At 43.3% G+C, this 24,559-nt stretch overlaps 1 protein-coding gene across 4 annotated transcripts in view; it reads left to right on the forward strand.

Annotated features, from left to right (window-relative positions):
- RASSF3 (Ras association domain family member 3) overlaps positions 1 to 24,559 on the forward strand; it is a 140,271-nt gene that overhangs the window by 67,132 nt on the left and 48,580 nt on the right. Inside the window, exon 1 of one of the 4 annotated variants that reach the window (XM_075931007.2) lies at positions 1,802 to 2,169. The exons of 2 other annotated variants lie outside the window; for them this stretch is intronic. In XM_075931007.2, the coding sequence (XP_075787122.2) occupies positions 2,062 to 2,169 (108 nt within the window). In that variant the 5' untranslated portion in view covers positions 1,802 to 2,061. Of the gene's footprint in view, positions 1 to 1,801; positions 2,170 to 24,559 lie in introns of those variants that run through there. One more of the 4 variants, XM_075931012.2, reaches the window with a different exon arrangement.

Consider the following 24,559-nt stretch of genomic DNA (forward strand, 5'->3'; position numbering starts at 1 on the left):
ACACATCCAGAAGGTGTGTGGGTTACGCAAGGATCCCAAAGTTCTAAGGCCACATCTCCACTTCCCAGAGAATCGATGTTCCAGTGATCAATTTTCCGGGATTCGATTTAGCAGGTCTAATAAAGACATGCTAAATCAAACGCTGAGGGTGCCCCTATCGACTGCGGAACTCCTTGCTGTCCCAAAGAGTTAAAGAAGTTGAAGGGAGAGTTTCCTCTGTGAGCATCCCACTGTGGGCCTCTTCCCCCCGCCGAAAAATAATGCAAAGTACTTTGACTCCAGCTACACAATTCATGTGGTTAGAGTTGCATATCTTATATTGATTTTCTTGGCCACTGTAGACCTGGCCTCTTTTAATTGATAGTTATGTTGTGCTAATAGCAAGCCAGACACCCTACCCTCAATGAAAGAGTTTGTGTATGCACAGACTTGCATCAAAATAGCTAACTCAGTTTAAATTCACACCTTTTGTTACTACAATGCCTGTCTGGATGTGGAAATTCTTCTTGGGGAATAACAGTTTGATTTAAACTAAATTGAAATAAAACTGACAAGTTACGTAAGAATAGCCAGCCTTTTGAAGCACCTGGCATAGGCAATTGTGCTGTTTTCAGACAGTGGCCTATACCAGGTGCGTCAAAGAGAATAAACAGAATGGGCAAATATTAGGGATGTTAAATATCGGTTAATTGAATAGTTGATTAACCTCATGAATTCTTATAGGTTAGTCGACTATTCTATAGTCCTCGGGGGCGGGGGTGGCAGCCAATGCAGTCTGGCCCCACTCCCAAGGAGCCTCTGGCAGCTCCGCACTGGTCTGTGAGGGAAGCCAGTTTAAACACCGGCTCTCCTGGCGGACGACTGGCTGTCTGTTGCCCTGCGCTGCTGCCTCTGATATACAGGCATCAGTGCAGGGTGCCAGCAGCCCATGTCTAGTGGAGGGACTGAAGTCCTGGACCCTGCACAAGCTGGAAGTGAGCTGGGCTGACTGTCCACCTGGTCCTTAATATATTTTAAATTCAGAGCTGCAGGAGTGGTAGATCCTGGACCTGGCATGAGCCAGGACTGAGACGGGCTGCTGGCGAGCATGCTAAAAAAATTACTGACAAGGGAGAAAGGGGAAATGTGTGTACTCTATAGCATTAACCTATAAGCTTTTGCTTATCTGTTAATCGGTTAGTCGACTACACTATTACATCCCTAGCAAATATGGAGGCATCCAATCCCAGCATTTGGCAGTCAGAAACTCTGAGTTTTAAATGTTGTAACCTTGTTGGGCCTGGGATAATAAGGAGAAACAGAAATCCCTTTTCTCAAGAAGTGTGTGTGTGTGTACACTCTACACTCTGACTTTGCCTGAAATAAATTGTAGGAATTAAAATAGGTTTTGTTTCTCTAGAGCTAGTTTAAGACCAAACAACCTGTTAGAGAGGGCGGGGAGTCTTTGCTTTCCCTCTTCCTGTTGAAGTGGCTGGCATCTCATTGGCACAGTGTTATAAATGCTCTGTGGTTGGGGTGGGGTGGGTTTTTTTTTTTTTTTTTGGAGCCAATAAAAGATCCTGGCCTCTTCCTTCCCCACTGCGTCCATAACGAAGCTGGAGCGCTGGATGCGGAGTTAGTTGCATAGAAGCGAACTGCTGGGGAGACTGCGCCCTCGCCCAGCTCACCTGCTGTTCGGGACTAAAGTCCGTCCAGCCCAAGGTGAGCAGGCGGAGAGGGAGGCGCTGGGGGCTGTTTGCATTGCACCGCGCCGCCCCTCCTGCGAGGCGGGGCCGGGGTGCTGCCAGGCGTCGGGCCAGTCCCCGCTGCCGGGGGAGGAGGCAGGGGCGAGGGCGGCGCTGTAGCCGGAGTTCCCCTTTGGCTGCGCTTCCCGGTGTGAACTTGTGCTGCGGGGAGGCTGGGCGGGGGGAGCCGGCTGCCGTATCAGCTGTTGCTCCCGCGGCCTTGCGAGGGGAGAGCGCGCAGCGGCCCCCCATGCGGCGGCGGGAAAGAAGGGGGTCGCCGCCCGCGGGCCCGGGCCCCTGCAAGAGCAGCGGCGGCCGCTGACGCCGGGCCAGCAGCATGAGCAGCGGCTACAGCAGCCTGGAGGAGGAGGAGTCCGAGGAGTTCTTCACCGCCCGCACCTCCTTCTTCGGGAGGCCCCCGGCCAAAGCCAGGCCCGAGCAGCAAGTGAGTGTAACGTCCCCGGGGCGGGGCAGCCTCTGCCCCCGGACCCGATCCTCCTGCCCCCTGGCCGGTAGCCGCTCGCCGGGCACATGCACATTCCCCCGCCCCCTCCCCTCCTCTGGCTGCCTGATCTCAGGCCTCCACGTGTCCCTGCTCCGCTGTGAGGCAGCTGCGGAAGTTTCCGAAGTTTTTTTCCCACCCCAGTAAAGCTCCTTCTCGCCTTTGGGGCTGAGAATATTTGCCCTCAGTCCTCCCGGGCCCCCCTGACTTATAAAATTATGGAGGGGGTGGGCTGAGAAATAACAATCCCCCCCCCCATGTAGAGGCTACGGTAGTGCATGCACCGCCTGATCCGGATCGCTGGGGTCGACTTATGCTCTTCCATGCCATGGGTGCAGTGGAACAGTCACTGTAGATGAACAGGCGTCAACCCAGCTTCAGGGTTTCCTGAGAGCCCTCAAGAGTGGGTGACATATTCCAGGCACCGAAATCAGGAGCATCTGTCTCCTTATTCTGCCTTAGATGGTAATGGGGCATCTTCATCTTTTGAGGTAACACTGACATCTGCTCTGCAGCTTCCAACCCCAGTTCCCTCTTTACCCAAGAAACCCTCTGCATTCAAATGGCTATAAAATACTGAAATGAGGGTTTTCAAATACTCTGCTATAGATAAGCCTTATCAGAAATTTAAAACCACGTGTACATTTAGTTTGGAATTTCATATCATAGAGCTGGAAGAGACCTCAGAAGGTCATCAAGTCCAGACCCCTGCTCTAGGCAGGACCAATCCCAACTAAATCAACCCGGGCAGGGCTGATTTCAACAGTTATTTTTTTAAAAATGTGTTGCAGTTCACCATTTAATCAGATCCGTTAGACTAAGGTGTGACTTGACAACTTGTTTTCTTTAGTGTTAGCACTCAAAGCATGTTCTATGAATGGCAGAATGGCAGATTTTCCTTGTCTACGTGTTGGATTGGAATGAAATAAAATTAGATTTTATTTCCTGGCTTCTGTGCTTTAGCTATCTGAAAGTGCAATACAGACTGTAAAGATACTGATACTGCGAAAGCAGTGTGTCATCTGTGAAGTACTGAGCAGTAATTCATCGTCTGGATATGAAAAAATACTTACTGAGAAAGGAAATGTTGATCAAATCCACTGGGATTACTTCCTTACTCCACTTGGGGAAATGTGTAGGAATTGTTAATATCCAATGCATTTAGGGAAGGGACACCAGTTTTAATAGTGCTCAACAGGTATGATGATGGATATGTTTATTAAAAGAGGGACTTGAGCTCTCTGGTCTGGTTTAGAAGCAGAAATGCTACAAAGATTGATAGTTAATTTAATGTAAAAATATCTTAATTAGGAGGAAAAACTTAAAAAACAACAAATAGTCTAGTAGCACCTTAAAGACTAACAAAACATATAGATGGTATGAGCTTTCTGGGCACAACCAACTTAAGTTTTTCTTGTTACAGACTAACTCGGCTATCCCTCTGAAGCTTTTAATTAGGAGGGGTTTTTTAAAGCCTACTTTTTGTGGCAGGCACCCAGACTTCATGGTAATGAACAGCCTTATAAAAATTTTGATGAATTTAACGTTCTTTGGTGCGAAAGCAAAGCTCTGGAGCTTATGTGTTGAGATAAAAATGACATGTTCCTCCTAGCAAAATGCTCTCAGCTTTCCATTTCGTTGTAGTGCGTTTTGCTTTGAGCCCAGCAAACATGAGTTAAATTGAGGTGAGGGCCATTTCAGCCTTTTGACTGGGAGGGAGGATGTCAGATATGTAGTGTCTATACAAAATAGACTCCAGATGGAAACGCATTTTAATTTTTTTTTTTAAAAGCTCTATTAATGGATTACTACTGCACTTAGGTTGATGAAGTTAAATTGATGCAGTGTGAGTGTAGATACTGTGTTGCTTACATAAACTGTTGTGGCTTTTCCAGAGCCATCCCACAATGCCCCACACTAACAATAAAATCAGTGGAGGTGCTCCTGATTGGAACATGCAAGATGTGAAGTGTGGACATGCAAAAGTGATTTCATTACTGCATTGGCTGTATGTCAGTGTAACTTAGGTCCATCTATTTTTGTAGTGTAGACATTCCCTTATATTATTCCTTTGCACTTTCCTACTATTCCTCCTTGTCACGTGTTCATCTTCCTCTCCTATGTTGTTAGCAGTTCTAGGTCTTGACTGATTGACTGTTCATGTGAGTAGGACTAAACAGTATTTTCCCTTGTGTATGTTAAAAGCTCTTACCAGAGCTTTCATCTAGGAGCACTTCTAGTGTCTAATCATAGTAATGAAGTTCGATCGTGCAACAGCTTGTTGTCACAGTGCAAACACTGAGACTTTGAAATTGGGCAGCCTGAAATAGAATTCAGCTATATCAGTGACTCTGGAGCCTTAGAAGTACTCCGCTAAATATGTCTAGTCACAAAGCTTATACTTATCAGTGTTATTAGTGCTCCTTTTTTATTTAAACAGAACATAGATTTCAATGGTCTTGTGACTACTGAAAGATTCTTTTTGCTGGAAGGGAAATTGTCATAACAAGGCTCTTTGTATATATGAGGATGTTAATTTGGTTTGGGTTTGAGGCTTAGTCAAAAATGCATGATAAATTCCCCCCCTTCCCCTGGTTAGAGGGCATTACAAATTGCTGTTCCTTTGTCTGTTTTCAAATTCACTGTAATTTTGCAGCGGCTTCTTTTCCTCCATGTGGCATAATACTAACCGGTGGTACTCTTATTTAAATGCAACCAGTTCAACTACTCCATCTTAACTTTTTGTACCTCCATACCTTTCCATATACAAGAGAAAGAGTGAAAATGTTAGCTTTACAGCTTTGTATGCAGAGAAACATACTGTACTGTATTTCAGGCTTCCTTTGCCTAAAGAAATAAGTACTCATGTTGGATCTTTAGGTCATGTTTAAGTTGGTAAGGGGGCAGAGAGAGAGGAATTGGCAGCAGAGATCAATTACATCTGTACAATTAGTGGACTATTGGATTTCCATCCTGTAGCTAGTGGGGACTGCCCATCATAATAACAGTAATTGAATTGCATTAAAAGATAAATTAAATGAAACCATTTCTGAGTTAGCAGTTTAAAAATCTCGCAATTGCTTCTCGTTATAGCTTTACAAAGTGTAATGTCAGCGAAGTTTTTTTAAAAACAAGATAACAGGTTTTTATGACTGTCCTTTTTTTCCTTTTTCCACCTTAAAAAATGTAACTGACAGTATGAAAACTAAAATGAGATACAACACTTTTGGTGTCACTGAGTTTGAGCACTATCTCTTCAGGATAGGGGTATTGTCTTCATACCTGTCTCTTAAGTGTTATTGGTACTCCATAAATAAAAAGCATTTTTCCTTTCTTGCAATACAGATTGCAATTAATGGTCTTTTTTTATCTGATGCAGTTAAAGGGCACTCTTGGAGGTGTAGATCCCAATTTGAATGTCATGTCTCTATCATTCTTCAAATGTGTGACCTTTTTTTCCTTTCCAAACAAATGCTTTAATGGTTTTCCTTTAAAATAAATATCTTTTCTGAATTCCATCAGCTCACCAGCTATAAAACTGTATGGTGGATCTTTAGGTCATGCTAAGCGGGAAGAGTACACAGTTTTGATATAAGGTAAAATTAAATCACTGTTAAACTTCCAAGGGCCTGTTATGCAAACAACACAGTAGCTTCAACAAGATTTCTAAATAAATTAAAGTATTTAATGGTCAAACTTTTAAAAATCAGTTATCTTATCAAAAGTGAAATTAAGCTGCGGAGAAAATATATTTTCATGGTTCAGGCAGGGTTCACAAAATGCAGCTTGTTTTAAGTCACGTTGTGGTTCATGGAAAAGGATATTACTTTCTTCTGTGCTTTCTAGTTCATTCTGTGGTATCAGTAACACAGAGACAGGAGGAACCGTAGGAACTAGCCTCCGTAAATGGCTCGGAGGGCCTGGCTTAATAGCTCCTTGTATCACTGTTGTATGTTTTCTAAATGAAATAGGAAGAACTGGAGGAAGTTGGTCTGGCCATTGAGACTAGACCAGAGAAGTTATTCAGGTGTGTAAGTCTTTGCAATATCAAAGCCTGTAGCTTTATGTGATCTTGTCTATGTAGCTCTTTCATTCCCTGTGCAATGTTCTTAAACTTTCGAAAGCTGAGCCTCTTCCTAAGAAAACAGTCATGTCTACAAACCTGTCGTGTGTTGTTAGAGGCCTACAGAACTTCATTGATACATCTTCTATATACCCTCCTCTTCCCTAGCTAGTCCTCTACATTTCCCCATTTTGGACAATGCTGATGTAGATCTTCATCATACTTCCTCATTTTTCTTACAGGCTTTGATGACCAGTGAAATAGTTAACAGTGTTGGCATTTAACAGTGTTGGCATTTAAAGTATCATCTCTGGAATCTAATTTAGTACTCATTGAAATGCCTAGGACAGTTCATACCTCCGAGCTATTGTTTCAGGCTCTCTCCACACACTTGCAGACAGCCCTGCATTTGGTTATCTATGCTTGACATTTTGAAGGTTTTCCCTGGAACTGAAACAGCTAGTGACTTGCTTTCTTTCTCACAGTGAAAGATGAGACTGGAGAACAACTAAGTTATTGCTAGTGGGGAATCTGTTATTCATGGGGTTGTATTTTTGGGACTTATTTAATGCTAACTCCTACACTCAAGGTACAGGGGAGAAATTCCAAATTTAGGAATAATGTCCCTAGCATTGGGGATGCAGCCCATACATTGAGGGACATTCTTACAGAGACTGGAGATGGCTTTGAGATAATGGGTTCCTAGCAATTAGGAGAAGGTAAACCTGGACATAGTTATTAATTATCCAGTGCCCAAAGTGCTAGGTGCCTCCTCACAGACATAGATCTGCCTTCCTCTGTCTAAGAGTATGTCTAGACTGCATCCCTCTGTCAGCAGAGGGATACAGATTAGGCAGGTCGACATTGCAAATGAGGCAGGGATTTAAATATCCCATGCCTAATTTGCATAAAAAGGGCCACTGCGTTTTGCCAACTCAGCACTTTGTCAGCAAAAAGTGGCAGTCTAGGGTTTTTTGACAGATCCTGTAAACCTCCTTGCAGGAGGCATAAGGTATCTGTCAAAAAAGGCTTTCTTTCTCAACAGAGCCCCCTCTAGACTGCTGCTTTTTGCTGACAAAGTGCTGAGTCAGCAAAACGTGGTGGCCATGTTTATGCAAATTAGGCACCAGATATTTAAATCCCTGCCTCATTTGCAATGTCAGCCTGCCTAATCTGCATCCCTCTGCGGACAGAGGGATGCAGTCTAGACATACCGTAAGAGCTTGTAGTCCTATGGTATAAAATAGAGGGAAGAAAAGGATAAACACAGTGACAGAAGTGACGTTTGTCATCCCTCTTGTTGAGAATCACAATTTAGCACAAACACACACGCACCTATGTACCACTCCCACTGTATTTTTCATTGTACTCATTACCCACTTCACAGGGTCTTGTGAGTGTGCATATGGGTGTTTTCTATTTCTTTCCATCTGTTGGACAGATGTTACTCTCCCTCCCCTCCTCCCTGCAAAAAAATTCCTCATTCCCTACTTCCTGTCTTAGTTTTTCTTGTCCCACTTCCCCATTCTAGATCATGAGCCCCCCTGGCCCTTTTCCTCTTACAGGTGCAGGGCCATCGTGGTCTCTATTGTCCATCCCAAGAGTCAAGTTGTGGCTTTGTCCTCTGCATTATTTACATTATTAAGCCAGCATCAGATTCATGTCTTAATGTCCACATTTAGTCTGAGTTTCATACAGTTGGCCATCGTGACCCTTTCTACAGATTCAAGTGGAGTTTCCTCTCAGTAACATTCACTGGAGAAAACATCTCCCCTGATTATTTGAACAAATGAAGATTCTATTTTTAGATTTTTCTTTTGACCCAGGAAGGTTAGGCTTGTTTGACAAGCAGTTATGTAGTTTATTAAAAGTAAAACTAAAAATATCCAGTGTCTTGGTTATTCTTATAATCCCTTTAGCAGTCAGTGGATGATATGCTATAAACATTCTTACAGAAAAAAAAATATTAAAGTCGAGAGAGACCTTTTAACCCTTTAATGATGAACACAGTATAAAATCCTAGATCTTAAAAATCAGTTGCTGTCCTTCTGGTCTTATTTTATCCAACAGGAGGCAGTGCACTCCTTACACTTATTTTCTCTCCTTACCCCTTTAGCTCATGCTGGAGAAAGGGATGTTGAAAGGTTTGAGATTTTTTTTTTTTTTATACGTAGGTGAACATTGACACTATCTGCCAACATCAATAATGGACCAACCCAGGAAACTTTGTTGAGGTTCATGTTTGTATCTTGTTTTGTTACTGCCATTGGATGGACTGATGGAGTTTAGGTGCAGGTTGCTTGCCTCAGAGCAAGGTTGATGTGCTTTAGCATTAAATCCTTACCCATTCATACACTTGTAGTAATCTCAGAAGCCTACAGAGTACAGGCAGTCCCCGGGTTACATGGATCCGACTTACATCGGATCCCTACTTACAAACGGGGTGAGGCAACCCTGCACTAGCTGCTTCCCCCCAGCAGACCAGGGAGATGCGAAGCTAGCGCCCCCCCTCCCCCAGCAGACCAGGGAGACGCGGAGCGGCTTTTCTCAGCAGACACCTCAGCTTGAGAATAAAGGACTGAGGGAAGTGAGGTGTGGGAGAATAAAACTGAGCTCTGCTGAAATGTTTGGCTAGAGTTTCCCCTACAATATATACCAGTTCCGACTTACATACAAATTCAACTTAAGAACAAACCTACAGTCCCTATCTTGAACATAACCCGGGGACTGCCTGTACTTTTAAATCAAAATGTCTTAACATCTACATTTAGGTGGGTTTTTTTGTACATAGCAGAATTATTGCTAGTGGCTTACTACAAGTCGTATGATCACAGTTTGGGGTTTGATATTCATGGAGTTGGATTTTTGGGGCTTAGTACCAATACCTGCATTCCAAAAATGATGTTGAAGTTCCAAAATTGTGTCCTAAATATTGTGCCTGCCAGTGATGTGATGTCCCTAAGGCAGTCTTGAGTTACTGAAACATGTAACCTCTGCTGTTATACTCAGCAAATCAAGTTAAAGGTGCTGTGGCTTAAATGCTTATGTGCCGTCTGACACACTTCAGCTTTTACCTGCCTTGGTTATACTGTGCAGTGACCCCAATACACTATCCCTCCTGGATCTTCTCCCAAAAAATTATGTTCTGTACTGCCTAGGACAGTATAAATACATTAAGTCCATCATTCCTTAAAGAGGAGAATATGCCAGTTTATTATTTTAAACCCAGACATTTCAACTTGAATTCGCTGGATTAGATAAAATAGTAAAAGAAGTTTATTAACTAAGAGGGATTTTAAGTGAGTATAATTAGTGAGGTATCCAAATTGGTAATGATACAAGAAAAATAAAGATAAGACATTTACAAGTGCCTAACTTAACAAAATAGATTCCAACTAAGTTTTTCACCACATGCTCAAGCAGATTCAGGTCAGGGCCACCTCCTTCACTCCATTCCCCAGTCCAGTGGCTGTTTTCCAGTGTCATTTTAGATGTATTGCCAGATACAGATGGGGAGAAAGAAAGATGTCTTAGGATGTCTGCCTCTTCTCTTTACAGTCCCTTTTTGAGAAGTACTTCCAGCTGGCAGCAAGGTAACAGGAAGTCTGGAGAAGAAATGAAGCTCCATATTTATCTTTGCTCAGAAGTAGATTTTTGTCCCTGTTCACTTTGCCAAAGAATGTCACGTAGTGGTGCATCAGCCTTGTTGACACCTGGCTGAGGCATTAGTTCGCTCTTTGTCTCTCAGGAGCTAGTTTAGCCACTCCCCATGTTTATTTGGGTTACATATTTCAGTCATGATTTCAGCTTCTCTTCATAACTTTGCATATGTGATGCTATATGCATTTTCCCATTGCATTATTGATCAGCAAGTTGAGTATTAAATGTTATCTCACAAGGAATACCTTGAATAAATATTATTACAATAGTTTGTGGAATGTGAGGATGAGGATATATTCTTTAACACAGAATCTTTGTTGCAAAGTGGCCCATAGAATCTTGTGCCAGCCCTTGTGAACAAAATATCTGATAGCTTTCTTTGATAGGATAACGAGTCTTGTGGATAAGGGAGAAGCGGTGGATGTGGTATACCTAGACTCTAGTAAGGCATTTGATACAGTCTCGCATGATATTCTTATCAGTAAACTAGGCAAACACAACTTAGATGGGGCTACTATAAGGTCGGTGCATAACTGGCTGCATAACCGTACTCAGAGAGTAGTTAATGGTTCTCAATCCTGCTGGAAAGGTGTAACAAGTGGGGTTTCATGGGGGGTCGGTTTTGGGACCGGCGCCGTTCAATATCTTCATCAACGATTTAGATATTGGCATACACTTATTAAGTTTGCAGATGATACCAAGCTGGGAGAGGTTGCAACTGCTTTGGAGGATAGGGTCATAATTCAAAATGATCTGGACATATTGGAGAAATGGTCTGAGGTAAACAGGATGAAGTTTAATAAAGACAAGTGCAAAGTGCTTCACTTAGGAAGGAACAATCAGTTTCACACATACAGAATGGGAAGCAACTGTCTAGGAAGGAGTAAGGCAGAAAGGGATCTAGGGGTTATCATGGACCACAAGCTAAATATGAGTAAATGGTGTGACGCTGTTGCAAAAAAAGCAAACATGATTCTGGGATGCGTTAACAGGTATGTTGTGAGCAAGACACAAGAAGTCCTTCTTCACTTCTACTCTGCGCTGGTTAGGCCTCAGTTGGAGTATTGTGTCCAGTTCTGAGCACCACATTTCAAGAAAGCTGTGGAGAAATTGGAGAGGGTCCTGAGAAGAGCAACAAGAATGATTAAAGGTCTAGAGAGCACGACCTATGAAGGAAGACTGAAAGAACTGGGTTTGTTTAGTTTGGAAAAGGGAAGATTGAGGGGGGACATGATAGCAGTTTTCAGGTATCTAAAAGGGTGTCATAAGGAGGAGGGAGAAAACTTGTTCATCTTGGCCTCTGAGGATAGAACAAGTAGCAATGGGCTTAAACTGCTGCAAAGGAGGCTTAGATTGGACATTAGGAAAAAGTTCCTAACTGTCAGGGTGGGTAAACACTGGAATAATTTGCCCAGTGAGGTTGTGGAATCTCCATCTGTGGAGATATTTAAGAGTAGGCTTGATAAATGACTATCAGGGATGGTCTAGACCCGTGGTCACCAACAGGTCGATCGCGATCAACTGGTCGATTGCGAGGCCTCGACCAGTTGATCGCGAGGCGTCCTGTCTGCCGCGTCCCCATTTCCCTCCCACCCCCGAGAAGCCCCACTACCTACCTCCAGTGAAAATGGAGGTAGTGTATGCTTCCCGGGGATGGACAGAAGTCCTGCAGCTTAGCGCCACTTCCGGCGATTCTGGAAGTAGCGCTAGCTGCTCTGCCGGGTGTACTGCGGGAGGGAGCATCGGCTCCCTGCACCGCACGGGAGGGGTGAGTCAGCCATGGGGGAGACGCGCCCATGGGGTTTCCCTGCGCCGGGGGGGAGGAGGGTCGGCCCTGGGGCAGGCACGCGCAGAGTTTTCCTGCGCCGGGGGGGGTTGGTTCTGGGGCAGGCGTGCGCACGGGGAGCTTCCCTGCGCCACGGGTGGGTCGGCTCCGGGGCAGGCACGCGCTGGTTTCCCTCTGGGGGCGGGGATGTCCTGGGAGGAGGCAGATACAGGGGACTTTCTGCCTCCACTCCCCTGCCCCCAGCCCTCTGTCCCCTGCTCCCACTTCCCGAACTCTGTCCCCACTTCCCTGTCCCCAGCCACAGAATTCTGTTCCCACTCCTCTGTTCCTAGCTACAGAACTCTGTCCCTATTCCTGTCCCCACTGGCACTCTGTCCCCTGCTGCAGAACCCTATCCCCACTGGCACTCTGTCCCCTCCCAGCACCCTGTTCCCTCTCTCCTGCCCCCAGCCGCAGAACTCTGTCCCCACAAAATGTATAATTATAAATGCTTCATTTTTATTTAAATAACATGAATAAAAAACAGACCATTTATTTCATAACTATAAACACATGATTTTAATTTTATACATCGCATAATTTAAAAATAAACTATTTATCAGAGTGTGTAAGTAAGGGCTGGGGATAGCAAATGATGGACAGGAGGAGAATAGAGAGGGCAGGGCTTCAGGAAAGGGGCGGGGCTTCAAGGAAGGGGCGGGACGGTAGATCTTCACCTGTTCGGAGATTTAAAAAGTGATCTTGGGTGTAAAAAGGTTGGAGGCCACTGGTCTAGACAGTACTGGGTCCTGCCATGAGGGCAGGGGACTTGACTCGATGACCTCTCGAGGTCCCTTGCAGTTCTAGTATTCTATGAAAATGGCAGTGTTGCATAAGGGGTCCACTAAGGGTCAGGGGACTGGGAGGGAATTTGTTGTTGAAGTTTCTTCACTACTTTAAAAAAGCCAGACATGAAGGCAGGAAAGGCTCCTGTGGGTCTAAGCAATTTCCCCTTCCCCCCTCGCCACTTTACCCTTCAGCTAGGGATGTAAGCAAGTAGTTGAGTACCCAACTACCCAGTAAGTTTCTCGGCTATTCGCTTTCCTCCCCCCTTGCTACCTCTGTATAAGAAGCAGTAAGAGGGCGGTAACAGGATGTGGTACTGTGCCCTGTACCCTCTAAGCTGTGCCTCTGACTGGGTGGGGCTGATTAATCACCTGTGAAGTTTTGTTCCAGCACAGCTTAAAGGGAACACTGATGCTGGGGGGAGCCATCTTAAAAGCTGGCTCCCCCCAGCACCATCTCCGCAGTGCCGCCTGTTTCCCACCCCCCGCGCTGCTGCCTCTATCTGAGGCAGCAGCATGGGAAAGGCCAGAGAAGGCTGCCAGAAAGCAGTCTCTATCTACTGTTGCAGGCCAAGGCTCGCTGCAAGCAGAGGCTGCTCCGGCAGCAGCCCCATCTGTGGTACCAAAGGCTGGACACAGGCAGAAGCTGTTCCGGCAGCATTTAAAATGCAGACCCACAGTGGTTCTGGACCTAGCATGAGCCAGGACTCATCAGGCCCAACTCTCTGGATCTGTGAGCTACCCCCTGCTGAGGCTCTGCATTTTATATGTAGTAGGAGCCGGGCAACTCTTACTACATTCAAAATGCAGAGCCGCAACGGTCCCAGCTTTGTCCTGGTTCTTGTTGTTCCAGGACCTACCCCCACTGCAGCTCTGCAGTTTAAATGCAGTAGAATCTTGGCTGCTGTGCACCCAGCTCCTACTACATTTAAATTGCAGAGCCACAGCAGAGGTAGCTCCTGGACCCAGCACAAGCCAGGACTGAGCAAGCCTTCCTTTATCGACTACACAATTAGTCAGTTACCTGCCTCTTAACATTTTTTCAGTCCCTCCCTCTGTGCTGCTCTTCTTGGGGCTTGGGGATTCCCTCCCCCTTGTAGCTCCTCATGGGGCTTAGTGATGTTCTCTTCCTCTCCCCCCTCCTGTGCTGCTTGTCTTGGAGCCTGGGAATTCCCTCTCCTGCCCCCTCAACACTTCACCCAGAGTATGGGGATTTCCCCCTCCTCCCCCCCAGCACACTTACGGGGCCTGAGCATGTCCTTTAGACAACCAAATAACATCAGTAAATCTGCTAGTAGTAATTATTTGTGTTACTGTAGTGCCTATGAGCCTAGATGTACAAAAGGAGGAGAGTTCTACACTTGAAGCTGCTACAGCATCTAATCCCTCTATACAGTCATTGGCATTGGAAATATTCCAGGAGTTCAGTCAGAGGGAGTGTTATCAGTACAAGTAATTTTTTATCAACTACATGATTAGTCGATAAGAGAAGGCTTGCTCAGTCCCAGCTTGTGCCGGGTCCAGGTGCTATCCCCGCTGTGGCTCTGCAGTTTAAATGTAGTAAGAACCAGATGCACAGGTAGCCCAGCTCTTGCCACATTTAAAATGCAGAGCTGCAGCAGGGGTACCTCCCAGACCTAGCACAAGCCAGGACTGAGCCAGGCTTGCTCACTCTTAGCTCATGCCAGGTCCAGCAGCCCCTGTTTGCAGCAGTTCCAACTCCCCACAGACAGGGGCTGCTGCCTCTATCAGAGGCAGCAGCAATGGGGGGGGCAGAGGCAGGTGGCACGACGGAGATGTTGTTGGGGCAAGCTGGCTTTTAAAGCAGCTCCCCCAGCACCTGCGCCTGCTTCCCCACCCCTTGCTGACTCTGATACAGAGGCAGCAAAGGGGCGGGAGAGCAAGTAGTCAACTCAACTACCAGATAAGCCTAGGCTTATTGGGTAGTCAATTATTCGCTTATATCCCTAATGTATGGTACTGCACAGCATTTGTCCTTTTGCCGCATGATTTGTGAAGCAGAACTTCAGGTTTTTTTGTTGGCTTTTTTTTTTTTTTTTTTTTTTTTTTTTAATGAAAGGTTATCTACTCAGTTGTAACTTGTCCTTCCTATGTATCATTGGGCACTCCACCCATTCATAATTGAATTTGAATGTATGGCAGTTGCTTAGATGGAAAAATAAAATTAGGAAAGATTTGTTGAATTTAATGTATTTTTAGCTCTTTCAGTGTAATTTAGTAGCCAGAACCGTGAAGAGCTTGTACCATGTGTTTAGCCAGCTCTTAAAGGACTAACCATGTTTGAAGGACAACAGTCTGACTATCTTTGAGTTAAATAGAATATATTTTAACCATATTACTCTGTTGTCCTTGTTTAAACTCCATTGTTTTAATGTTGCTGCCATTCTCCCCCCCCCCCCCCCCCGTTTTATGGTGTGTTTCTCTCATATCAGTGCCCAACAGAGGCTCTGCAATGGACACAAGACAGTATGCTGTTTCTCTTTAATGTCTGCCCCATCCTCAAAGCCTCTATTTTCAAGATGCAGTATGGAGAACTTCTGATATGCTCATTAAGTTGTGGGAACAAAATCATTGTTCACTCCTGGTTTCAATCCAAGCCCAGTTTGCACAGCTCTAAGTCAGTTTTGTCAGCAAGTCTATTATAAACACCTTTTGAAATTCTCTCTCTCTGCTGGAAAGATGTGCTCTGGGCTTTACTGTGTCTTACATGTTCACAGTCTAGGAAATTTGTTTTTATAAAATTTGAAAAAAGGTATTAGGGTGTTCAGCCAGTCATGTGATCTGATTGGCTGAACATTCTTTCAACCTGTATTGTCTAAGAGGTATTTTACCATTTAAAAATAGTTTGTGGGACTTAAAACAATCTAACAGGCCCTAATTTAAATAAAACGAAGTAAAGGAACTGGAAAACAGCATTGTTCTAAAGACAAATCTCAGTGAAGAATATTATCAAAGGTGAAATTACAGTGTGACTGCTCCCTTGCAAATTCATAGTATTGTTTGTTTTGATTTTGCTATGGTGGCATGAGTTGGATTTGGGGGCATAGGACCTCAGCCTGGACTTGTCTTAATTCTGAATTTTCTGGCTTTTGTGACAGGCAGCTAATATATTTAAAGTTATTTTTTATTTAATGTTATGGTTGTTCAGTGGCATTTTAAATCCAGACGAACTGGCTCCCAGGCTGGGCTAGCATACCCTTAAGTTTGGTTACAAGATACAAGAGATCATCTGGACAAATGATCAAGTATTTTTTGGAAAATAATACTTGTATGCAGCTAGTATTCATATGTGATGTGACACAGGTAGCTGCTAATGCAGCATATCGTACAAGGAATTTCCCTATAGCTTAATAGCCAAGATAAAATATGCATTAACAGCTATGTGGATGATATCATGGACATATAAATACTGAGAGAGAGAATTGTTGGTTTTCAGCCTCTTCAGAATGTGAGCTAGAAAGAGCTTGACTGTGAAACTTTACTGTTTGAAAATGCCAGTATAGCCCAGCTGTCAGAAATCTAATTGACCACATGGCAGATCTGACACTGCCGGAGAACACTTTAATTCCAAAAACACATAAGAATCATGTTAGTCCTGTGTTTTGTCACAATACTTCCTGCATCGCTTTCTCCAAAATCAATAGGTAAACTTGTGAGCTGTTACAATAACGTTCAATAGCAGTGAAATCAGCTAGCAGTGCTTTCTGCTGGCTTGGTCCTGTGGGAAAACATTTGGATTTGTCTTTACTTCTGTTACTGCATTACTTAATTGCAGAGAGTGAGCACAAAATTCTCCTGTTCAACATTTCAGCATCTGTTGAGTTCTATGAAAGTATTTACATCATCTTTTTGTGTGCCATCTTGCAAATTGTTCTGCCACTTTTACAACTATGTGACAGGTTTATCTAAGAGCTTTAATTAAATTTTTGGAAAACAAAGTTTTAGTTCGTCAGATGTTTCAATTGTTGTTCCATTGATGCTCATGGGGACAGAAAGAAGCATGCCTTGTCTTAAAATAAACATTAAGAGGATTAACTACGATACAAAGTATTTTAGTGGAATGAAGATTATGAAATGCCTTTGTGGGCATCTTTTTAGTAGCTCCTTCTGTTTTCAGTGCATATCTATCTGTCCGTGGAATTCAGCATCTTTTACAATAGGGAAACTAGAGGAATTTGGTGGCTTGTGTTTTGTGTCGAATGTAGGGCTGATATATTCTGCCTAAATTGGCAGCTGTTTTTGATGCTGTTACAAGCTCACATTATATGCCTTAACTCAAGATGAGGAAACATGATTGATTGTACTGTTTATTAAAAAGGCTGATTATTGTATGAAGTGAAACATTAAAGTTGTTTCCAAACATAGTATCAAGTTCTGGACTTATCACAACTGACTAAAAAATTCTTCAAAGCATATTTGTTTTTAATAAAGATATGCTGAGCCATAAAGTTTTAGTTGCCACTGGGATATGAAGACATAGCTTTTGAATTATGAAAATTATAGAGCCATAGCTAGACAGGTGCATGACTCAAAAATAAGATGATAAAATACGTTCCATGAAAATAGCATGGTATTTAGTTACCAGTAGTGCAATAAAAAGTCTAGTGATTTTCCTTAAGCAAGATTGATGGGAGACCTGCAAAGACTTCGCTTTGTAATTGCCGCTCAAAATAGCTCTATAGGGGCTAGGTTCAGCAAATGTTTAATGTGCTCATACTCTACCCTTCATTTCAAATTTAAATTGGGGGTTCTAGTATAGTGAGTTTAGCTTTAGCCTTGTCTCCATTATCAACATCAAAGCACTATCACAAAATGGAATAGAAGTTGTAGTCTTTTTGTCACGATTGGCCAAGTAATGGAATGTTGAGTTGTGTGAAGCAACCAAAAGACAAGACAAAGATGTATTTCCTTGCCGTCGTCATTTCTGGTTGAGCCCACAATACTAGATGATTATGTGCTGGACATTTTCTAAACTGAGAAATGGTCTCTCTCCCAACTAGCTGACAAGCTAAAACCATACAGAGGGTGGATGGAGATAATAGCTGGAGCTGTGTGTGATTTACATAGTCCAAAGAAAGACTGAAAGGGTGTGTCTAGAATACATGGCTCCATTGACGGAGCCATGTAAATTAGCTTATTCGATTAAGTCAAAGAAGCAGAGATTTAAATAATCCCCGCTTCATTAAAATAAACATGGCCGCCGTGCTGTGCCCACGATCAGCTGATCGTCGGCACAGCGGGGCAGTCTAGACACGGCACGGTCAACAAGGGAAGCCTTTGTTGACCACTCCGGTATGCCTCAGCTGATCGTGGGCACAGCACGGCGGCCATGTTTAATGTAATGAAGCGGGGATTATTTAAATCTCCGCTTCTTTGACTTAATCGAATAAGCTAATTTTCATGGCTCCGTTGACGGAGCCATGTAGTCTAGACACACCCAAAAGGGGCGAGGAATCAGGACAGAGCTTTGGGGTTGCCACCAGATACTGTGTTTTGCAGTGTGACTGCTCTTACTCAAAATTTGGCTAGTTTGAGAAGAGTAACTTGAGTGTAGATAACTCCAGTAAACTCTGCAGTCAAAGACATACCTTTAGACCACTTAGACAAGCTTCTTTGCTTAATGTTTTGCTGTAATGTTATAAATAACCATAAGGTAGTGTTATCACTTGTTCCATGAATATTATTTATTTATTTTTGTTCTTTTTCCTGTATTTCATTGATTAAACATTAGAATTAACTAAATTGAAAAAAATCATACACATATAATACAAGAAAAATACTAGTTATATGCTGAGCAGTATCTAATTTTAGGCCTTAAATGTTAATGTGAGATTTTAGAAGCCATTTTGGCTTTTCGTTTATGGAACGAAATGAGTGGTTTCAACTTCACTTAAATTTAGTAACACTCTTTTTCGCAAAGCCCTACCAAAGCACAAGCTATATCTTGCACTCTTCACCTGTCTTGGATGCTATAGTTGTTCAAACATAATTCAGCATTTACATTGGAATAATGTATTTGCTAACAAACGTTTAGTGCAAAAATCTTGGATTTATTTTTTTAAACCCTGCAGGTGGGTGGGTGTTTTTGTTGGGGAGGGGACATAAGTGAAATAGGTAAAGGATAGAGGAAGTATTTTGCATACTTGTTGAAAGGACTACATACTACATCATTTTAGTTTTACATAAAATGTTAACGCTAGAGCCATCTGTCATTATTTTTGCATTCGTAGATTTGTGCTTTAGTCAAGTTCTAAATTGATAAAGTAAGGCTTAAAAAAGAGTGTTGTCCATCCTTACTCTTGGGAAGACAACTTTAGTGCCACTGATACTATTGTAGTGACAACAGACCTAACTGGTCTCAATGTTTACTACTATGTTGTTTAGAATTCCGTGGGCAACGGTGAAACTGACAAAATTCTCAGTTCAGTTTCACTCTGCTGTCTGCTCTGTATAGAGCCATAGGCTTCATCCTCACTGGTAGCTGGTGTTGGTTAGGGAGTATTGGATTATTTGGTACATTAGTTGCCAATAGGCTGATGGAGAGGTTACTACAGTCACAGACTCTTTTTTAAAGGTTTCAACTAGGGATGTTAATTAGTAATGGGTTAAATAGTTACCTGGTAAGCTGCTCCAGCCCCGCTTAGCCCCCTGCGCGGGGCTGCTGGCTCCCAGCTCGTGTGGAGGACTGGGGACCGTGGCAGCAGCCCACATACGGGGCCAGGAGCAGCTGGGCTGGAATGCTCCCTGCCTATGGTGAAGGCTACTAGTCTAGCCTAACCCTAGTGGGGGAGGGGTGGGAGTGGGGGTGGTGGCGCGTGCTTCATTCCTGATAGAGCAGGCTCCCTCCCTCTGCGTTTAACCATTAAAACCAATTAAATGGAATTTTACATTCCTAATTTCAACTAAATAGTGGGGAAAAGGGAAGTTGTTTGGGGTCTCTTCCCTTGCCCCCCTCATCTCTTTCCCGTTTTTTTTCCTCATTGGACCAGGGAATCAAAGGTTGGAGAAAATCAAACCAAAACATTTTAATTTTGCTTTGTATTGAACATTATTATTTCTTTTGTTGTAAAATAAAAAAATTACAGAGATTTTGAGAGAAACAACTTTTGTTTTGCCCAGTATTTTTTCAGGAAAATACTGATGAAATTTTTTTTACCTATTTTTACCTGGGTAAGAACTATTAAATAACATCATCCCTTCTCTTGAAAGGGAGAAGACAAAAATTAAGTTATGGCACTGCTCATAACCAGGATCTTTTAGAATGATTTAGTTTGAACTAATACTGTAATTATCTGGAAGAGCTTAATTTTATAAAGTATAAAATGATCTGTGCTTGTACGATGATTAAAGCTAGTGTCTATCCCAGGGTTCCCAACCTATGGGTTGGGACCCAGATATGGTTCGCCATTACATTTCAAAAGGGTCGCCATGTGGCTCTTAAGGAGCCATTCACACTTTTTTTTTAATTGACGTGGGTCACCAAGTCTTCCTGAAGTGTCAAAATGAGTCCACATCTAGAAAAGGTTGGGAACTGCTGGTCTGTCTTGATAACATTTAAACAGTAACTGCAGAGAATAAAAGTGTTTTGTTTTGTGTTTCTGTCTCGCTCTCTTACTCCCCCTTTTTGTTCTGACAATTCTCTGAAGTTGACTCTAATAGTTCTGTGTTTAAAAAAAAAAAAAAAATACCCCAAACCTGCCAGCTGGTAACAAGGAACCCGATTATGAGGAGACACTTAGAGCCTTCATCTCTTAACTGACTTCACAAAGGGCCTGCCTACTCTTACGGCACTGCAGCTGTACCACTGTAGCACCTGGTGAAGACATATGTACTCTCCTTCCCCAAAAAGCAGGAGCTGTATTAACTGAAGAAGCCCTCCTGTCTATACCAGGGGTCAGGTTGGTTCAATGATGTTACTCAGGATGTGGGAAATCTAGCGTAGTTAAACCAACATACGTTTATACCGACATAAATCATCTCAACAACTTGCAGGATGAGATTTGTTGTTAACTTATTTATCCCCAGTAAGGTGTTGCTATGCAGAGGAGGAGGACCTGTGAAATGGGCTTCAATGTCTTCATTTTTAAAAAGTGCAGTGTGGTTATGCTTATCTGAATGCTTAAGCCTTGCGTCTACTCCTTGCTGAGAGATGGCTTTGGCTCTGTGCTGTGCGGACAAGACAGAGAATATCAGTTTAATGTATTTTTGGTCATATTTTCTCTGCACAGGTTTTGTGTGCGAATGGTTGTACTTAATGAGATATCTATTGGCCTGGCTTTGAAGGTGGTGCTATCACTTCCTCCTTAGATATGTGTGCATGTCGTTGTATACCTCTTTCATGGCTGTGCTTCCTTGAGATCATAAAACATTACAATGTAATTGCTTTATAGGAAAAAGTTCATTTCACTTTACAGCAGACCTTTGATTAGTACTTGTATTGGTAAACATAAGTATGTGAGTAATTGTTAATTCTAGTTACCATTTTAATCTCAAAAGGGATGGCTATGAGTCATTATTTGCTATGCTTTTGGACTAATGCTAGGGTGAATGTTGTCATTCTTGAATGGGAGTGGCAGTGCCTGGGAAAGGAAAAAACAAAACCTTATACCGTGCTGGTAAAATGCTCACTCTTCACTTCGGTTCAGAATTTGTTTCCTAACTTTCTACATAGAATGACAGGATATTTCTTACGGTGCATAAGTGGTGTGGGGCTGAACTTGAAGCTCCTTTTATCAGAAAAGTGGTTGGTTGAAGCTGATCTTTCTCCAGCAGGTCTTTGCCATGCTCAGGCTGTAGTTCAACAAATATATGGTTTGAGACCAGATATATAAAAATTGGAGGGAAAGGGATATTGGAATATCTTAAATGGAACAATGTTTACAACTCATGTCTACATATATTGAAATTGTGTGGGAGTGAGTGGATGATTGAACTCTGAAATATTGCTATTTTTAACACGTGCACTTTTTCTTTGCTGCTGGGTTGATGTAGAAAAGTTGGATCATTTTATTTTGGGCCAGGCAAGCAATGTTGCACCACTGAGTAGAAGTTAGTCCATTCTGACACCCCCCATTGTAGTTTTTTTAGATTCTCTGTTTATGACCTTCTAAATTCTGGGAATGTGTCCAAGTCTTTTACGCAGTCTGAAGTGCTTATCGCCTGAGACTTTTATTCTGTCCAACAGAATACACCGATCTATTTAGCAAATGCCCACACTATCACAGCTGTATGTCCAAGTAATCTCTCCCTCTTACAGAGGGTATGCAGTTACAGTTCTCCTTGCTTTTTCTTCTGATGGAAGCCTTTGGTTTTCCTTTTTTTCCTTTTGTGGATAATCTGTTTGAGTTGTAGTGTTTTTTCAGGTACCTGTTTTTTCAGGTAGTGGTGTTATATGTTACTGCTTTACTCCTCATTCAGATGAACTCTGTCCTCTTTTATATTTTGTTTTCTCTGGAGGAAAAAAAAATAATAAAGCCAATGAGCAAAAGGAACTGCTGTTGTGTTTTGCTCTGCACTTGGGGAATTAGACTTCACATTTTTATTTTAGTAAAATAATATCAAGAAAAAACATGATCTTTACTAAATACTGTCAATTAAAATGTTTAAAAAGTTTGATCTTGAAAGTCCCAAGCTCTCTAAAACTTGTTACTCTATGGAATACAAATTAGGAATGTTAAATATTGGTTAATTTAATTGTCAAGTAACCTAATGAATTTTATCAGTTTGTTGACTATTCTATAGTCTCCAGGGACGGGGCCAGCAGCCACTGTATCAGAGGCAGCAGTGCAGGGTGCCAGACAGGAGCTGGTCCAAGAGGAGAGCCCGTTTAAAAACCAGTTCCCCTTCTGGACTAGCTGTCTGTCTCCTAGTGCTGCTGCCTGTGATAAAGATGCAGCAGCATGGGGTGGCAGCAGCCACTGTCTAATGTGGGGTGAGGGGGGTGTCTAAGCTCCTGGACCTGGTGTGAGCCACGTGGCCTGCCCACCTGGTTCCTAATACACTTCAAGTGTAGATCTGCAGCAGGGGTAGGTTCTGGACCTGGTAGGAGCCAGAACTGAGCCGGGTTGCTGGCCAGTCTGCAAAAAACTTACTGGCAAGGGTGGGGGGAGGGAAATGTGTGCAGTCTATAGCCTTAACCGATAAGCTTTTGCTTATCCGTTAATTGATTACACTATTACATCAGGTCTTTAGGACATAGACTATCCTATATCAGTACATTCTCACTGGGACTGAGTGTCTGCAAGCTTGTTTTGAATACTCTCACAGTAAACTGCTGTATTTTCATATCTTAGGTCTGTCTACAATAACAGCTTTTTCAATTATTTTATTCTCATTAGGAGCAGTCATTCCACTTGAGCTCTCATAACAATGTGATGTGAATGTCTTTGACAAATGAAAAATGGTCTGACTATTGCCCATCCTCCCTAAAATTCCGTAAGTTTATTGGAGTGCAGCGGATCACCTTCCAGTGCCACATACTTGGCCTTCCTTCCCCCTAAAAAAGATCTTGCATTTCAATATCTGCTTTTTCCAGACAGAGAGTGTGCAGGACTCCCAGTTAAGCTCTGCTCTTTATTTGGGCAGAAGGCTTCTGTTGAGCCTTTTTAGGCTTTGGTGTAAGAAACATGCTTCTTCACCCAAAGCCTGACCAGATGGACAGCATTCAGAATGTCTTACCATGGGAAGGAATAGTTAGCGAAGCAAAGGGGAAGGAAGACACAGTGTACATTTATTCCCTTAAGAATTGCAAACTCCAAAGGATATAATTTTCATTTAAAAGCAGGCATCCCAATATTAAGCTTGTCTTCCCTCTCCTGGAACTGACTGCCCCCACATCTCAGCATAGTGCTATGTTTCTCTCTTCCTTCTCCCCCTCCACCCCCCATGATAATCGTTTTGTACAGCATTGGAGATGCTTCCTGAAGGACACAGTAACATTAGTAAAGGCTCTCAGGTGCAAACTGTATGGCCAGTTTCTAGCACATTTTCTGGAACAGCTTCAAAAGTTATAGACGTTTAATATTAAATAGAGAATAACACTAGGTTTGTTCGATTCTCGTGGTTGTGGGGGAAATGGAACTATTTCTTCGAGATGGGTGTCCCCATCGGTGCTCCTCATTAGGTCGGTGTGAGTGGAGATGTCATAGCAGTGTCCCTATGGCCACGCAGGTATGCACCAGCTGTCACGCGCTGTTAGGCTGCAGGCATCGTGCAGCCAGCGGCTGACTCCGGGAAGCCCGGGGCAGAGCAGCTGGGGTGCTGCCAGGTTGGTCCCGTAGCGCCGAGGGGCACATCACCCCAGACCCTTCACAGCCCCCCCCCCTTCCGATAGTCTGGCATATTCAATAATCCGGCACCCCCTGGGTCCTAAAGGTGCCGGATTATTGGAAGTTTAGTTATTGAGTTTTAAATAGTTAATTACTTAGTTTAAAAAAGGAAAGAAATCTTAATTAGTATAAGGGGTTTTCTTCTTTTTCTCCCAGTTAATCCCTTCCTGCTGTCTCTGACTGCTTACGCAGCCATGCCTGGATCACTTTGCTTTAAATGCTGCACCTCATATAAAGAGCATATTCCGCTTTCGGATGGTCACTCACAATGCATCCGCTGTCATGGAGAGCTGTATGTCTCTCAGAAATGCCCTCACTGTGCAAAGCTACAATCGCAGGTGCAGAAAGACAGAGATATTTGACTCAAATTATTTTTATTAGAAAACTCGCTTAGGCCAGCCTCCGATCTGGGCCAACAGCCTGAGGAACTCAAGCAGCAGGGATCCAAAAAGTGAGCCTCCTTAGCACCTCAAAGGGCTACAGCACCGAAACAGCCATCCCCGTCATGGCCAGTGCTGAGAGCAGCAGCAGCACTGCGCCTCAGCACGTATGACAACGCTTGTGTCTCTGGAGCCCCCAGCGGAGACAAACATGCGCTAAATCGCACTCTGAGGCGACAGGCTTCAAGTTGCCTGCCTCACTGGCTGCAGCA

Source organism: Pelodiscus sinensis, chromosome 1 (genome assembly GCF_052426305.1).
Source record: "Pelodiscus sinensis isolate ZL-2025 chromosome 1, ASM5242630v1, whole genome shotgun sequence".
Taxonomy (NCBI): Eukaryota; Metazoa; Chordata; order Testudines; family Trionychidae; genus Pelodiscus; species Pelodiscus sinensis.